The sequence below is a fragment of the Gobius niger genome, assembly GCF_951799975.1.
Source record: "Gobius niger genome assembly, chromosome: 6".
Taxonomy (NCBI): domain Eukaryota; kingdom Metazoa; phylum Chordata; class Actinopteri; order Gobiiformes; family Gobiidae; genus Gobius; species Gobius niger.
In genome coordinates this window covers 15,051,340-15,069,337 of record NC_136857.1, presented here as the reverse complement: position 1 = coordinate 15,069,337, position 17,998 = coordinate 15,051,340, and the positions used below count along the sequence as shown (strand labels likewise).

Here is a 17,998-nt window from a genome sequence, read left to right as displayed (position 1 = left end):
CTCTTTGGATGCTTTTTTTTTTTTACGTAGCTTTTTAGATTTGGGGAAAGTCGAGCTGGAGAAAATGTGTTCGGTTAAGCAGTGGTGGAAGAAGTACTCAATATTCTTACTTAAGTAAAAGTACAGATACAGGACCAAACTTTACTTAAGTAAAGGTATCTGATAAAATGTTTACTTAAGTAAAAGTATACATTATAAAATGTAGTTTATAAGTAAAAAGTAAAAGTATTTAAGAGTATAATGTGCAGGATTTATTAATTTTTATTTGAATCAAACCAGGTCTAAAAGAATAAACCACTAACTCAGGTCAAAAACAGGAACTAAATCAGTTCTAAACCCCAACTGAACTCGGTCTAAACCAGGTCTTAACCAGATCTAAACAAGGTCTAAAGAAGTAAACCACTAAACCAAGTCTAAACTGAGACTAAACCAGCATTCATCGTAGAGGTGACTTTGAAAATGAAATACTTTTACTTTTAACCCAATTTAAAAATGTAGTGGAGTAGAAAGTACAGATACAGGCTCTAAAATGTAGTGAAGTATAAGTAAAACGTATTCATCATATAATCTACTTAAGTAAATTATAATTTGTACTTTTTACTCTTTACTTGTACTTGTTCTTTTTACTTTGTTACTTTCCACCACTGCAGTAAAGGCAGGGGATTAAGTACTGTTAAAAATGTCTTAAAAATGTCCACCAAATTAGGTCATATATTCTGCACAGCACTGGCATTTGTAGAAAGTGGTGCTTTACTTTTGGCTAAAATTGCCCCCCACCAAGCAAACTCGACTACCCCTGCCTTAAAGTAAATAATTCAGTTGCTGTGTATAGGCAATATTGTGTTTGAGCAGTAAATGTAACTACAAAACTCTTGAAAGCACATTTGCCATATTCTCCCTCTCTGCAGCTACGATCAGTATAAGTGTGAATGATAAAATTGAACGCCAGTCTGAATTTCTTGACTATTCCATCCATGTCCTCTGTCCCTCATCCCCACTGACAGCTCTCCTTATCTCGTCCACTTAATCTGGGACTTAATCAGGGCCTATGTAACTGCAGTCAGGCTGCCGTCTCCCCGGGCCGAGCTGGAATTTGAGGCAGTGGGTGTGGAGAGAGTTTCTGACGGCGTTTGAGTGCGTCTCTATTGGAACCACATGTCAGGTCTATCACACAGGACTCTAAGGGAACAGCGGCCGACCGATATATTCCCCCGTAAGCGCTGAAAACTGCAGGGGAGATATGTGAAGTTTGAGAAGCCTCTATCCGCCACGACTTTTGAATTTTTCCTGAATGCAAGATGTGTCTTTTAAGTTGCAAAAAAATTGAAATGTTTGCCAATCTGACAAACATGTTGGCATCCAAATTGATACCACATGAGACAGTGCAAAGCGGCGCATTGTTGCCATGAGCGGGGAGTAAATAGATTTGGGTGAAGCGCAGTAATGCACACAATGCTAGGACAAAGTAGCACACTCTTCAGACAAAAGGAAAATTTTACAAAGCCAAGTAGCTATAGGCCTTATATACGAGGTTGGCATTAGTTTGTGGAGGTTGTTAATGTTTTTTACCAATAGGAATTAAAAAGGAGAAGAGTGAGCAAATTCCAAGAGTTCGTCTGCGGGAGAAGCCCAGATTTCCTTATCGAATCCAAGTCACATAATACTTTTCCACCTTATTTCCAATCCAGCCAGTTATGCAAATATATTGTAAATGAATTAGACATTTTGACCAACTTTTTGTCCGTTCTCAGAGCATACAGAATCTGCAGTTAACCATCACCAAGCATCTAAGTTATAATAGAGATTTAACACTTAAGATGACAGACTTTATTACGGGTGGCGACACTACTTTCACACTGAGACACAAAAGGGATTAACATGATAATTACATTTGTACATGCTTAAATAATGTCCCCATTTGCTTTTCGGGGACATAATATCAAAAGTGAGAGAAGAAAGATGCTTTTTTATCATTATGTTTGGTTTTGCGTGCAAGAAGAGGCTCAAGTCTTTCCTCATTTTTTTTTTTTTTTTCTTAAAACAGTCTTCGTCATTTCTGGATTGTGAAATGTCTTCATGTTGCTTATATAAATGCTAAGAGGGAATATTTGACTCATAGGCCGCGCGGCTGTTTACATTTGGGACTAGATCAGTAATGTAATATGCTTTGGCTCAGTCAGTGCATAACGGAGAACTGGCACTGTTGTGGTCATGTGGGCCAGGAGAGAATGCTGCCCGGCTCTTTGGCTTTCATCCGCAGCGCTACCAGGCTTGTGGGCTTGTACTCCGTCTCCGGTCCGTCCATGGTGGGGGAGCCCAGTCCCCCGGGGAAGCTGTGGAGGGAGTAGAGGCCGTTGATGCCCGGGTGGTGATGGTGGGGAGGGTGGTGGTGATGGGGGTGAGTGGGAGAAGTGGGCATCCCCATGAAGCTCTGCAAGTTACTGTGAGGGTGAGGGTACGGGCTCATGCAGGACGACGGATCGGGTCCCAGGACGCAACCAGCGGCTGGACCCCCTCCTCCGGCTGAGGTTGCCCCGGACCATAGATTACCCTGCATCTGGACAGAGAATTCAATTAATGATTAGAAACGATCTCAGGTTAGATCTTTGGATAAAAGCTATGTTGGCACCTGTATAACACAATGGATATATTCTTTATTTTTATTTAATTTCTCCTTGGTGTGTGAATAAAGACTAACAGAAATATATATTTGCTACTTTTACTTTTTGATGTTTAGTTCATATTTTCCTCTCTGCAAAAAATGTCATTACAATTATTAAGTGAATGAAGCTAATACGAAAATGTGTGCTTTAAAAAACGGCACTGTCTATATACATAACCGTAATTGGTAACGCTTTATATTAAGGCGTGCTCATTAAGTATTAATAAGGCACTATAATTATGCATTAAGCGTTAATAATATGCTTGTTAAGTATTAACTCACTGCTTATTATACTTTTATCTGTTAACATACTAATAGGCCATAATACGTTTATTCATAGCCAACCCTAACCTTAACCCTAACCCTAAAAATGATTACTAATACTCATTAATACTTAATGAGCGCACCTTAATCTAAAGTGATACCGGATTTATATACAATATAATACTATATGGATTGTGATGATGATGATGATGATGATGAAGAACAGTAATACTAACATGGTAATATATTAGACATAGGAAACAACCTATGTAACCAACTGCTTTATTAAGACACCAAGGACTAAACTGTGTTGTTGAAGCAAACACATTATTATCTAAATATATGAATGGGGGTGGGAGTAAATAATCTCGTCTTCTTCTCACTCCTTTTCAAGCGAAATTATTATTATTATTATTTTCTTGCCAATTATAGGGGCAACGGAACGTTGTATGAAATTTAAAGATTGGACTGATTCAGCACGTACCTTTGTCTCTGTATTTGTACACTGTCCATTCTTATGTTTATATGGCTCATAACAAAATTAGTATCTTTTGTATACGGAGAATCTCCCTCAAGTGGTTCATTTAAAAGAGTTTGCTGACCTCGCTTGGGCTATGGCGATCGTATCAGAGGCAACGACTGAAATGAATTTAAGATTAACTAACACAATAATGGCCAACTCATAAATTAATTGGTTTATTGCTGTCAGGGATTTTCACAGAAATGAAAAAAGAGGTTTCATCGCCAAAAGTAGTTCTTCTGTGATATATTCTGTGTATTATAAGACAATAAAGTCAATATGATTTATAATTAGAGCGGCTACTTCAGTGGAGAGTGTCAAGTCGCAGCTTAAAACCTACTTTTTAGCACTGGGTTTTGATTCAAGTTGAGCGAAATCTTTTATATTTTTGTATTTTATATTTTTCTATTGCTGATTGTGTGTACAGCAGTTCTGGGCGGTTTATCTGTTTGTAAATGTGATATATAAATAAATACGTGTATTAGTGAATCCTCAATAATACTGCCATGAGAGAAGTGCTTACCTGATAAGTGTCATGGCGCGGCAGTAGAGATAAATCGTATGTAGCAGCAAAGTGGCTGCGGACCTCTTGAATCTTGCCATAGCGCTCCCTCTTCCTCCACTTCGCTCTGCGGTTCTGGAACCAAACCTGTCCCGAACAAGAACCAACAGGTTAGAACTCCATCTGCATTGTGTGTTTTAAAGCAGGTGAACACCCCCCCCCCGTCGCTCACCTGAACCCGCGCCTCTGTCAGCTCGGTCCGGAGGGCCAGCTGCTCCCGGGCGTACACATCCGGATAGTGCGTTTTCTGAAACACTTTCTCCAGCTCCTCCAGCTGAAAGGTGCTGAACGTGGTGCGGTTGCGGCGTTTTTTGTTTTTGCTCGAGAGGTCGATGGAGTCAGCGATGGAGTCCCCCTGGATAATGCCTCCAGCTTCTTTCATCTTTGCACAGCAGTCCGAGACAATCCCAGGATACACCATGGGTTTGGGTGTTCCCTTCTCTCTCCCTTTGACATTGAAGTAAAAAACAGATAAATGATAAACGTACAAATAAAGCACTTAACCTTTACACTGTTTTATTGTTGCTTCTCAAAATCGCACGATAATCCACTCTATTACTGAGTCCTTTTGTAGTGATTCTTGGAAAACATTGATAATTAGGGTCATGTGTGTTTAAAATAAGGCACCAATGACTTAATAACCTCCAAACGCTTGACTGTACGCTGTTATGAGAACTTGGTGGTAGACATTAGCTTGTTTTATTGGATTAAACCTAGCACCAAATAAACCATTTTATACAAATCATCCATTAACCTTTTGGTTGTTTTTCTCATCGTACAAAGGAAGTTCTGTCCAGTTATGTCTGAGCAAAACAGCACGCATCATTTATTTTGCCAAATTAGACAAATACAGTTGAGAAACAAGTACCTACTAAGTTCAGTCATAGAAAGAAAACAAAATTGGATTAACTCGGTGCCAATGCGCCAAAAATAGAGATCGATAACTCTTTATGGAAGATAGTATTTTAAACAAAATACTATCATCTTTTAAGGACATGGGCCAAGCTTTCAGGCTGACGGTCTGACTAATGGAGACACCAAAGGCAACATTTAAGTTCAATTGTGCAGCATAGGTTTCTGTTCATAGGGTGACATTTTTGCACATTATAGCGGCAAAAAATATATATAGATACATTTATAACAGATAGAGCTTATTTTCCCTAATTAATGCAAATCAGTCCTCTGTATTGAGGGATGGGATGATGACCGGTTTCGAGATATACTGTGGTATTAAAATGTTTGTTGTTGTTCGGCGCTATTAAAAAAACGCTTGTTTTATACAGTATGTCCAGTTGTACTCACTGCTGCCGCCCCACTACTCCCCCACTTAAATCTACTATAAAATAAAGTGGAAAACTTCTTAAGTGGGATATAGACCTAATAGAGAACTAAAACATAGACAAAAAATAGCATATTTAACTAAAATGGGCCTAACATAAAAACACAAGATGATCTCATGCTGTATCCTTTAAGTGTTAATTTGGATAAGAACATTTTAATTGGTTCATACCATCCCACTTGATTGATTATTCGCATCATGTAAATGCAAAAACTAACAAAAATGTACCATAAACCTTTGTAAATGAACCCTTTTTGTTGAATAAGGCCCCTGTTTTTGTTAATCAGTATGAAATACGCAGTTTGGCGGTATACCGGGATATTGCCGTATTTTTGGTCATGGTAATCATACCGTGGAAATCTCATACCGTCCCATCCCTAATTGGCAATAGGGTTAATGGTTATTATTTCACATAGTTTGGTTAAAATAATTTAATTAGTTCTTCATATTGCCCCTAATTGGCAGAACTCATCGGCTCATCTGCGTCATCTGCGGCTCTGGGATAGAAGATCAGCGTTGGAATGAGCAAAGGTAAAAACACAATAGCGTCTCTCAGGTGGAGTGTTTTAATGCAATACCATAGTTGTTTTTCTACAACTACGGTACTGTCACCGGGCTGAGGGACAACCATTCACTCTCAAACGTACAGTAAATGTACCCTGATAAAGACTCGACTCATGTTCAGGATCATACAATAGTGGATTTGCTCATTCAGAGTGCCTCAGTTTCTCTCTCATTTTTTACATTATGTTTATCTACACCAGAGGCCTGTAGACTCAGAGCACCTGTTTTTTTGTAGCTTTAAGAACACTTTCAAGCTACTAGCCTTGACCTTGCTTCTACTGTGGCGAACCACCCTCTGACACTCCTTGAAAACATAAAAATATAAAATGTATTTCTTCATACTGAATATACGGGCGATTTTATTTACAGCTCGGAGTTCAATTTGCCACTTCAATAAGCAGGAGGACACGTTGCCTTTCACATCCAATATCTTAAAGAAAAACCTCTTCAGATTGTAGAAAGGCCTCTTCATTACTCATTGTTTGGAAGTTGCTGTCTGTGTTCATTACGTCTGGCCCTCAGTCCCTTTCCTCTCTCTCTGGAGGCTGCAGACACAACTCTTTTGCTCTAATTCAATCCGGGGCCTGCTCAGAGCACTTTTCGCTGCAACATTAATTTCCTCATGTCCATTAGAGCCACCTCACACTGCAGTTCATGCTCCGAATATTCCCAGTATAGACGGGGGCCGCAGGACATTAGTTTCTATGGCTCAGTCAAAAAGCCACATCCGCTGCACTGACAAGCTCTTATGGGACATACGGGAAAGGCGAAATTAATTCAGCAAACTGCCAGTAAATTTAAGCATGCAAACTCTGTCACCACCTTAAATTTACTGGGTTTATGAACACTGAACTATTGCTTAAACATAATTAGATATTTCTCACTTTTCCCATCATCAGATTTAGTCCCGCGAAGAAATTATGTTTCAATTCAATCAGAGTTTATTCAATTAACATACACAAAAATTATATGACAGCAATATTTCAAATAAAATAGATAAGTTATAGGAAATTTTCGGTGGTTAATGATACTTGAAAAAACTTTATTGAGTCCAAGATCCTGAGGCCTTGATGAATTAAATTGTTCAAATAACAAGTAACAAGCCAACTGCAAAAACACTCACTGTGACACACAAGGAACTATTTTTCTGACAAAAACTTAATATGGAAAAGTAAAGAGAGGAATTAAAACAGGCGGTGACAGTGTTGTTTTTGGCCGGGACTTGAATCATTTGTATATTATTGTGGACACAGAGAAGTCTGAGACCTCATATCCTGCTCGGCTCTGCACAATCATCAACACTAACAAATAAAGAGAAAGGCAAAATGTATTCAGGATACAACTTCCTTTTAGTTCGACATTTATTGACTATTAAGCCTGACAGCTTTCACCACACGCCTGGCCGAGTCTGTATAATTACCCTCATGTCATTTTAGCTGTGATTAAGCAGTGATTTGTGTGACGGGTGGCGGACGCTGTCCCGTCTGTATAACTTAGAGATCCACAATGACCTTTGACCTGTCTGAACTTTCCCTACAATGTCTGTGAAATAAAATACTTTCCGTTAATGCTTATACCATAGGAAACATTTTGTGCAGGTTGTGGGGCGGCTCAAAGACGTCTGACATTTAGTTTGATATAGAAAATATAATTACAAAACAATTTCACTAGATGAGCTGTTCAATGACAAAGAATTTTTCAACAAATTTTGTTTCATTTTTTTGCAGTTTTATTTTTGTTGCAAAGTGCAAATGCCTCATGAACTTCACAAAACGCCATAATTGTTTTTTCAAATATTAAAGGCTAGTTCTAGATTGTTTTTGAACTATATTTATCAGTCATAGGCTGTTTATAGGATGTAATCATTATTGTTTTAACTCACGCATCGTTTAATTCACGCACGTTGTAACATTGTATCCGAAATCACTTTTGAACTTATCAAACTTACCGTCTGAGTTTGAGTCATAAAATCCCGGTTTCCCGCTAATCACAGTCCCCTTTTGGTCCTGGCTCAAACTTTCCAGAAACTTGCCGTGTTTTCCTGGAGATCCGGGCGCGGGCGCTTGAGCTCCTCCGTGCGCAAAGTCTGCCATGGCGGTGGCGTACAGGTCCCCGCGCAGGCTCAGGCGGTGCGACAGGAGGCCGAGATGCGGGGCTTTCAGTTCATCGCAGTGCAAGAAGGTCCCGGAGCCGGAGCCGTGCTCCAGGCTCGGGGGGGTGTCCGGAGTCCGCCTGCTGCTCTGCGAAGAGAAAGACAAGCAGGTGTCCGTGTCCATGTCTCCAGCTCGGCGCAAGAGGCGACTGGCCGCGGACAGAGTGGGCGCCCGGATGGCTTTTTTTTTCACTTGCAAAAGTCAAGTGGGTGGGATTTACCAGATCAGAAACAAAGACCCGTGAAACCCAACCGCGTGCATGAGTGAGTGTGTGCGTGCGTGTGTTTGAGAGCGCGAGAGCGGAGGTGCGCGCGTCAAAGGCCCGTCCAGCTTCCAACAGTCTCTTATAATTCGCCAAAAATTCAATCACGTGTGGTTTGTGTCCTTTCAATTAACCATTTAATTTCCATTTCACTTGTCGTTATGGTCTTTATGCAAATGTGGCGCCGGGACAAGGCTGTGCGCGAACATCTTGTTTGGGAATGTCATTTTTTCCCCTCGTATTATCATTTCTTGATTAGAAAATAAATAGGCTAAATTAAAGAAGATCATGCCCTGATATATAGGCCTTTTTTTGTACATAGCCTACGGCACGACAATAAACTAACAGAACAGTTTGCCAAAGTTAAACCATCAGATATTTGCGTATTGGGCATATCCTTTACTTTATAGACTTTAGCTACTTTACAAAGCATCAAGCCTCTCCCGAAAATATAAAACCCACAGGCCAGTGCGGCGTCCACTCCAACCAAGCTGCTAAAATGTAGTAGAAGCGCTTTGAAGGATTCAGACGCGCACCTAATTTGGACATAAGATTAAATTAATGCAGTTGTACGAGCAAAAACATTTACGGCCCAGGCCCAACATTTCTATAGGGTTTATTACACGTTTAAATCTAATAAATTAATCGCCCCCCCCAAAAAAAAACGGCGAGTGTGTTCAACAATAACAACGGCTTTATTTGGGCCTATTTGGAACGAAAGTGCAGCATTTATTTATCGCTACAATGCTGCATTTGCTTGAAATTAACGCACGCGCCCTGACAAACGTTTCGCTTCAACTTCCGGGATTTTGAAATAATAAAACAGACTTCAGAGATGCAACGCGAATATCAAGAAAAAAAAATCAAAATATGCCTATTAAACAGCATCGAAGAATTTTTTTTTTCTTTTCTTTTTTTTTTTTTTTTAGGAAAATCTAGACCTATTATTGTTGCAAATTTCCCCAAAGTTTTTCAGGCGCGTGTGACGATGATAAAACAACACGTGCGGTAGTTTAGCAAATATTAATGTAAAGCATAGAAAACCCAAAGTGATCGATTCCATCACGCCCCGAATGGGTTTGACTCAGCAAAAAAACATAAAAGACTGTTATTCCGACTGTTATCTGTGATCTAGACCGACTTCATCTAAACACAGTGCACTTACCGAGTCCGGTCAGGGCGCTGCGGGTTCGGGGGCATCTCGACATCTCTGTGGATCTCTGTGGATACCTGAGTCGCGCGCTTTCAGCTGATGGACAAGTGCGTAAACAACAGGTCCATTTGGGCTGGAGGCCCATCTGATTCAATCTGGAGACATGGGATATCACAGCAGGTAAAGCTATGCCAGTGTAAAAGATGTTTTGTTCAAGGCATAACAAATAAGTCAAATCAGGCAAGATGTTAATAGAGTGCATTATTATTAGCCTAATGGAATTACATTTTAGCTATAATAGCAAGCATGTCTTTTTTTAAATGTACAAAACATCAAAGTCATATCACAAATACAATACAAAGTGTGAAATCTACTTATGTTATGGTTTGACAATAAACTTCCTCAAATGAAATGGTTGTGAATTACCTCGACATGGAGAGGAAGAGCGCACTCAAGTTCAGATGATTAGTGTCTGTAGATATAGGGCCTAACGACATTAGCTTGTAACATGACTTAGATTAGCATGTTTGGGTCAGTAGGGCAGTGGGGCTCAAAAGACTTCACTGTCATCTTAATTTGAGCCACCGTTCAGCCTTACACTCTCAATATAGTCCCACAGATAAACAGCGCTACAGTTGCCACTATTTATCAAACTGGCTGACTGACCACCATTAAAAACCTCATAATTTTCACAGAGGGGAGGGCACGCTGGAGGGACGTAAACAGTTGGGGGAATTGGATATGTTTTTGAAATGTCGTGACAAGCATGTCCTGTGTAGCCTAAGGGGGCACAGAGTTCTTGAATTCACAGAGCCAGCTGAATAAATGCACTCCAGAAATGTGGCCCAGAGGAAGAGTTGTGATCTGGGCGCTGCAGCAGGTAGAGAGTGTTTATATGAATATTGCATTGAGAGGCAGATGATGTGGAGTCATGGACACACTGTTTGGAAAGGAGTCTCCAATATGTCTGCGCTGCTTTCACACTGGGAGAAGCAGGGTGATTTCTAAAAATGAGTGTTTAGAAATGACCTTAAAAACCAACCTTTTGAACTGGCAGTTTGATATGCACACTCTCAAATCAATTCAAGTTGAAATACAATTGTTAAGACCTGGACAAAGAGGAAAAATCATCCTAAATTGTTTAAATTCTTGCTGTTTGCTATGTCTGCATGTATCTAAAAACAATGTTAATGGCTCTATTGCAGGCAGCTCCTTCTATTTTAATCTGGCCCTTATCAGGCCCATCAGTGCACTGTCCCTGCAGCTCCACTCTGCTCCATGGGGTCTAAGCCCTTGTCCCCCAACCTGTCCAAGACATGACCCCGCTCAGGAAATCAGTTCAGCCTGTTGTGTCCGGGCCCCCCCCCCCTTCTCTGCCCTCAGAGCTGGGCACAGGCAAGAGGATAAAGGTGATCCCACTCTCACTGAGCACCCGGCGGCCCTCAGGCAAAGCCCTGCTTCCACCTCACCCTCCTATACATCCTCTCTGCCGGGACGTCCAACTGTGGGGCTTTGTCACACCCTTTTACACCTTACCTCTGCCCGACACACATAACAACCTAAATAGCCTGCACATGCCGAGGATGACTCCGCTTCACTAAACAATGCATAAACAGACAATTGGCACACAAAGAAGTAATAGAAGAATAAACAGCCCTCTTGATTCATTGATCCTACTTTAGAACCGAGCGTATCATTCCGTGAAGTACACTAACCCAAATTAACAACTAACAAACAACAAATGATAAAAGTAATATCTTTTTACTATGCTACTTTTGCTCACATCTGTGTTAAGCGTAGATTGCTGAGCCCCATAAGATCAGCCAATTTCTTGAATATTTTGGGATGCAGACTTGAACCAAGAGAACAAGTGTGGCTGTCTGTCTTTGTGTAGTATCTACGCCTCGGGCCTTCCTCTCACGTACAGGGCGGTGATTCAACCTGAGGTTTGCATTAGAAAAGGAGAAGGATAGCTAATTTAATTAGGCACCATGAATGCACAGAGATGATCCCATGTGCAGGCCGGCCTCACATCCTCCAGTCATGTCCAGGAGCAGCAGAGCCAGCTGAGGCTGTGACTGACAGCTGCCGACCTCTGGGGTCAGCGGCTGGAGAGGTGCATTCTGGGAAGCTGTAGCAATGGAGGTTAGTTTTGAAAGGGAAAGGGAAGTGCAGCCACTGTCCTCTGCCTGAACTCAGAGAGGCGTCATGGAGCCCACTCTGCACAGTGCGAGACAGCAGTGAGTTGGACATAGCCACAACACCAGGGGAGATGAATCTGAAAGAAAACATAAATCAAATTCAACAAACACTTATTTATGACTTCACCATAGACTTGAAGTACAAAATTGTTAGCCATGTTATTCTTGCAGATACTGTGATTGTATAGGCTAAGTCAAGGTGTGTCTGAAACAAACACATGGACTATGCTAAAAAGAATGAAAAAAAGACAAAACCTTTTTGCACAAGCAGCACGTGCACAACATCCTTGAATCTAGTGGCAAACAATCACTTTTCTGAAGCCAAGATAAAATAGGCCTGAACTTACTTTGTCTTCTGTGGAGTGGCAGCTTCGATTTGAATGACTATACCGTGAGTTCGCGAGGATCTTCACGTATATCTTGTTGCGTGCGTAGTGCGTATGCATTTTAACATTTATTTTGAATCGCGAAAGCGGCAATGTCTGCTCTAATGGCCTGGAGTTGCTCAATGAGCATGCGTAATAAGTTAGAACGCGTTAGCATGTTGTGAAAATCATCATGTCATGTCACATTTATTTATTTGCTCATTACAACAGCTCCAATAGCATATGCTTCGCTGCTGATAGACTCTGCCTATCATATTAGGCTAAGATGTCTTTTCTTTTCCAAAAGAAAACGTGTTGCGTTCTCGATTGGATCACAGAAAAGTGAGTAAATTTTGTAGGTCCCTTTCGTTTTCAAACCCCACGCGAGCAACTGTCCTAGACGGTCTGACAGTTCCTCCGAGACTTAACATAAATGCCTTTTTGCAGAGCCATCGTGGACATACATTTATAGAGTACAATAACGGTTAGTGCTCAGTGTATCTCATTCCAAGATTTTTCTTTCTGCATTTGCTTATTGACATGTAACAACAGCGAAACATCTGTAATAGTAGCGTGTTTATATTTTATACAGTAAGAATTAGCAATTTAACAATTCAACAACTGCGAAATGGCACTGCAAACACTGAATCAACATTAAAACGCGCTTATGCGTAAAAGCATGTTTTACGCACTGTCTAAGCATTAAAAAAATCTGTCTTATCGATGATCTTCCTTTATTTTTGGCTTTTGTTCCACATGTACAGTGTAAGACAGACAGACTGCGGCTTTGGCAGCTGCTCGTGTCTCCAGCAGATCACGGAGAGTCCTGACGCGCGGGAGCTCTCCGGTGGCACCGCTCCTCGCTGCGCAAAGGCAGCGCGTCAGAGTCAGTAATAACTACTGCTTGTAAATTGACAGCTCGTTTTCTATTTGACAAAAGTGTTTTTGTTCACTGTCCAACACTATAGTTAAATCAGAGCCAACAGAGACTTTTATTTTTAAAGTAGCCTATAAGGCGGCCTTACACGGACGTGGCTTCTCCGGTAATTGGGTTTTACTTTTTGTGACGTTTGAATTGACCGCTGCTTCTGTTTGAAAGTCAAGCCAAGTCATATCTTAAATAATTGAGACACAACTGAGAACAAGAGGATGAAATGTGGTGATTTGTGCGTCAGTGGGATATAGAGGCCTGCAAAAACGGAGGGGTCTAACATGGTTCTTATTACACCGTCTCATATCATTTAGATCTTTGTGTCATAACTATTTAGTTTTTCATAGGGTGGAATGTTACTTTGAAACCCCACATTTGCCCTTGGTCTCAAACACTTTTCTCATCATTTGAAATTTTATTTTATTTTTGATTTGATTGTTTTTTTTTATTTTTTGATTGATTTTGATTTAATTTATTTTTTTTATTTTTTTTATTCCTACATTTATGACAAAATTAGTGTTAATATTATTATTATTATTATTATTATTTTAACTCTTTTGCAAGAATTTGTCCTCTTTTATTTAGGTTCAAAGCAGCATTATTTAAAAGAAAGAAAGAAAGAAAGAAAGAAAGAAAGAAAGAAAGAAAGAAAGAAAGAAAGAAAGAAAGAAAGAAAGAAAGAAAGAAAGAAGGAAAACCATATTTTTTATACAATACTTCTGCATAAGGAATGAAAACAATAAAATTATGTAATGTCGTTTGTTTCCCCATTACCATTTGCAAACCTGTTGCGTCTTATGTCTCGTCTCAGGATGAGTTCTCGGCTGAATACCAGTCTTCCCGGATGGCCCTGCGTTTCTTTGTTCGTGTCCAATAAGATGCAGCTGTACAAGCGCGACTCTGGGATAAAGTAGGGGTCATCCTCTCAGCGGATGCTCCGGTCCGATCTGCTACTGGAGCCTGAGGGCCTGGGCACGAGGCGCGACCCCACACAGCCACCCAGACGCTGCTATAATGCAGCCCTTTACCCACAACGCGATGGTCGCCGACAGGGTGGTAAGACATTTTAGATCAGTTAATGTTACGTGAAAGGCTCCAAAAAAAAGGCCCTTTTTTCACATAGTGGTTTCGTCCTTCAATATATTGTAAAAGCATTTGTGGAAAAATAGACAATAGTGACAGTAGTAAGTAATAGTAATAATTGTTTTTGTTTACATCACTGTGGCAGTATTGCTCCCGTGAAGAGCGAGGATGCTAGACATTTCTTTCTAAACTAGGGATGAGCTTGGACCACGACATTGGGATCGAAATAAAGCCATTATTATAGTCTGAACATGTCGAAGAATGAATTATACAGTTTGACATTTTATCATAGACACTTTTTTTTTTGTCTGTATTATTTCATTTCAAGCTAAATGGTTCATGGATGATTTCACCACCTCAGATAAGTGAAGGAACATACTGCACAATATATATTTTAAAACATACTACTAACATTAACATTTGTGGCTCATTTACCTTGACATGAATGAAGTGTCAGCATGTGTGAAGAACAGGCCAAAAAAAAAAAGAAGAGATTTTTTTGCGGAAAGCGTTTACAACCTTGGGGGCTGAAGTGGATCAAAAGTAAACTGTTTTGGATGACTCTGCAGGTTCGCAAATAAGAAGCAGCTGCAGAACTCTGAACTAACTAAGGCAATATCGGTGTGATTTGGAATTGCTCTTAGCAGAAACACTTCACCGGAGAAGCTATTTTATCACTGTTGCAACATGTCTCAGCGTTTTCGAGATAAAAGCACTGAAGCTACAGACCAGGCAAGTCCGATTACAATCCCTTCCAATTGTCACTGAAGCTGAGTGAGTTTGTGATGGCCCGTTATTGGAGTTTGAGGGGATTTGGGTAAGGCTAATGAAAGCTGCATTGCTCCGGCGGCTCTTAGCATTTTACAGCAAACGACACGCTGGAGACCGGGTCTGCACCAAGTTTCACCAAATCTAATTTATGAGCACTTTGCAGCAGCTGGATTTGCTCTTCCGACTGAGGGTTAGCATTACCATAACATTGCAGAGGAGACTTGTGGACGTCTCTATACACACTTGCTTTTCCTCCCTGGTAAACAAAGAAACAACGTGTTTATTCCTATAAATATGTACATCACACTTATATTAATAGGTTCACAGAAAAGAATACATGTTTTCTTTATAATGCATGATTACAAATATTTATTTTCTACTATGGATACAAATCTTCATCACCCTTACGGTGTGAGGCTTGTCTTAACGCTACCGTCATAATTTATTTGGACTTGGTACATCCACGAATAGTGACTCCTTGTGGCTTGCATTGAAACACATGACACACTATACAGAATTACATGGATTTACAGGGACCTCAAAAAAGTTTGCACTCAACATCCTCTGTTTGTGGCCTTATTATTTTAGTTTTCATTGAAAAGGCAACAGTCAAGATGTGAAAGCTCCGAGCATAACTGTTTTACATACTGGCTGTTCATTACAAAAAGATTTTATAAGAAAAGCAGCAAGACCTCAAATGTCTTCCTCAGGGCACAATTCACAAATTACTGGTTATTTATCTTTTTACTTGCCTGCATCACTGCATGTTCTTTCCAGAGCTGTCTTAGATCATCATAGAAATCATTTTTGACACATCAAATCCAGACAGATTTAAGGATTTCAGCCACCCACTACAGAAAGTCAGCTGCTGCCATAAACTTTCTTAACTGCCACATTTCACTGATTTTGGCCCAGGGCAGTATAATCACAGACTGACTCAGCCTCTTATTAAGATTACACAATGTTTTGTAACCAGATACATCACATTTGAAATGTTTATCTCGATCATTTTATTCTGTAAGTACAAAACCAACAAAGCTACGATTGTGGTAAATCTAAGTAGCTTTCATAATTTCAGGCACACTTGTTTTACCACCATGTCTCTTTGATGAACAGTTCACACAGATGATAAAGTCATGACAGTCTCTGGCAGTAAATGGAAAGCTGCTGGAGGAACTTGAGAGCATTCGGCAATATACTTTTACATATGCTATACTTGGAGAAGAAGATCAGCATCGTTCACCAGCTTGTACAGGGTTTCCACAGGGCATCAAAAAGCATTGAATGTCATTAAATGAATTGTGCCAAAATTAAGGCCTTAAGAGCATTTAACTGGCATTAAATCTAAATTTATTAGAAAATTATGACACTGCTCAATATTTTTTGCTGTATAAGTAAAAGTAAGTATAAGTGTATAAGTTAATCAATAATATGAAAAGTTTTAGCTGGAATTGACCTTTTCTTTTTTTTGCTTAAAAGTTGCCTGTATTTGTCCAATTCTCTGACCTCTGTTTGATTAAATGTTTGCAAATTTTAAGAAATTCCAGTCGACTGAAGAACAGTTTCATACACAAGGCCATCGGGAAGCTTAACTCCCTCCCATCCCTCCCATCCCTCCCATCCCTCTTTGCTACCCCCCACTCTACAATCGAGGTTGAGAGAAATATAATTTCAAATCATTCACATGGTTGTACAAATAAAAAAAATGCATTTTGAATTTGAATTTAAATCAATTATATGCTGATTTCTGTGTTTAATAAAGTATTTGGGAATTAAAATGCCATTAAAAAGCATTACATTTGACTTGCTTCTGCCTGTATCCCTGACACAAATAAGTAATGTATATATATATATATGTATATGTATATATATATATATATATATATATATATATATATATATATATATATATATATATATATACATATATATATATATATATATATATATATATATATATATATATATAATCCTGAAGTGGGTAGAGTGCCCATAATATTTACTCAAAAGGATGCTGTATTAATTGATGAAAATACGACTTGTGTACTGAGTAAAAGCTGAAAGCTGATTTATGTTTTAACAGTGGCATAGTCCAACGAGTATTTTTTTTAAAGATTAGATACAGAACACAATCAAATAGTATAATAGACGTATCATGCCCATCATAAACCTGAGAAAATACTAATAATTGTTTGAAGAATGGAATGTAGTGAATGTTTGATGGATGAATTAGGAGATTTTTGCATTAGAAAGGAAGAGTTTCGTGTCCACTTGTTCTGATGGCCTGACAGTGACCCCCAGAGGCCAGCCACTCATCTGACCTCCTCTGCCCCGTGGTGGAGCTGTAGCCTGGGGACCACTCGCCTCGACCGCCCCCCTCAGACTCTCTATCTGTCTGGAGGACTCTTCCATTCCCCTCTCCCCAGTCCCGAGCTCCCCGTGTCACCGACTGATTAAAACAAACACTCACCCTATTTTGGTATCTAATCCAATAGTGGTCTTTTTCTTCTTGCCGGCCCTGGAGCACGCAGGGTATTATGTGTCCTGGGACCCACGGCGCCCCCCTCGGTGACTGAGCTAAGATTTCAAACACGCACAGACATCACATACAGAGGACACAGAGTAAACAAAGGACTAATGAACTTTCTCTTTAAGCTGCAATTCATCAGCAGTGCATGCAAGAGCTATTCACACAACTGATATAATATAATCATTCAGCGAAAGCTTTTATTGCAATTACTCTGTATATTTTAATGCTTTTAAATGTAACTAAGGGCTGCACAAACTGAGCTATATCTGCGATTTTAGTCATTTGTATCGAGTTAGACGGTGTATTTAACTTGTTAAGCACCTATTTATGCACAATCTTTATGCCAACACATGGGATCATAACTATTTCCATTTGTTAGTATAATTAGTTAGTATACCTAACTAGCTGACTTGATGTGAGGTTTCATTTCTGTCGTTTCACAGCCAAGCTAACTATTGACATCAGCAATAGTCATTTTACAGCTTTAGCAAATGTCCACTCATGTAAATTTGAAAGTAACATTTCTTAACTATTCTAAGTGCTTGAACCTGGGTGACATAATATTCATATAGTGAGAAGCCACATTATATCACAAATAGTGATGTCAGTGGATTATTTTTTTTCAGCAGATTAATCAC

At 39.7% G+C, this 17,998-nt stretch overlaps 1 protein-coding gene across 1 annotated transcript; it reads right to left on the bottom strand.

Moving 5' to 3' along the window:
- Positions 1-2,209: 2,209 nt before the first annotated feature.
- alx3 (ALX homeobox 3) lies at positions 2,210-8,187 on the bottom strand (the record flags this gene model as incomplete). The annotated part of the gene is made up of 4 exons (XM_079558650.1): positions 2,210-2,557; positions 3,970-4,095; positions 4,181-4,455; positions 7,860-8,187. The coding sequence occupies 4 exons, from the start codon at positions 8,185-8,187 to the stop codon at positions 2,210-2,212; spliced, it is 1,077 nt and encodes a 358-aa protein (XP_079414776.1).
- Between the last annotated feature and the right edge of the window lie 9,811 nt (positions 8,188-17,998).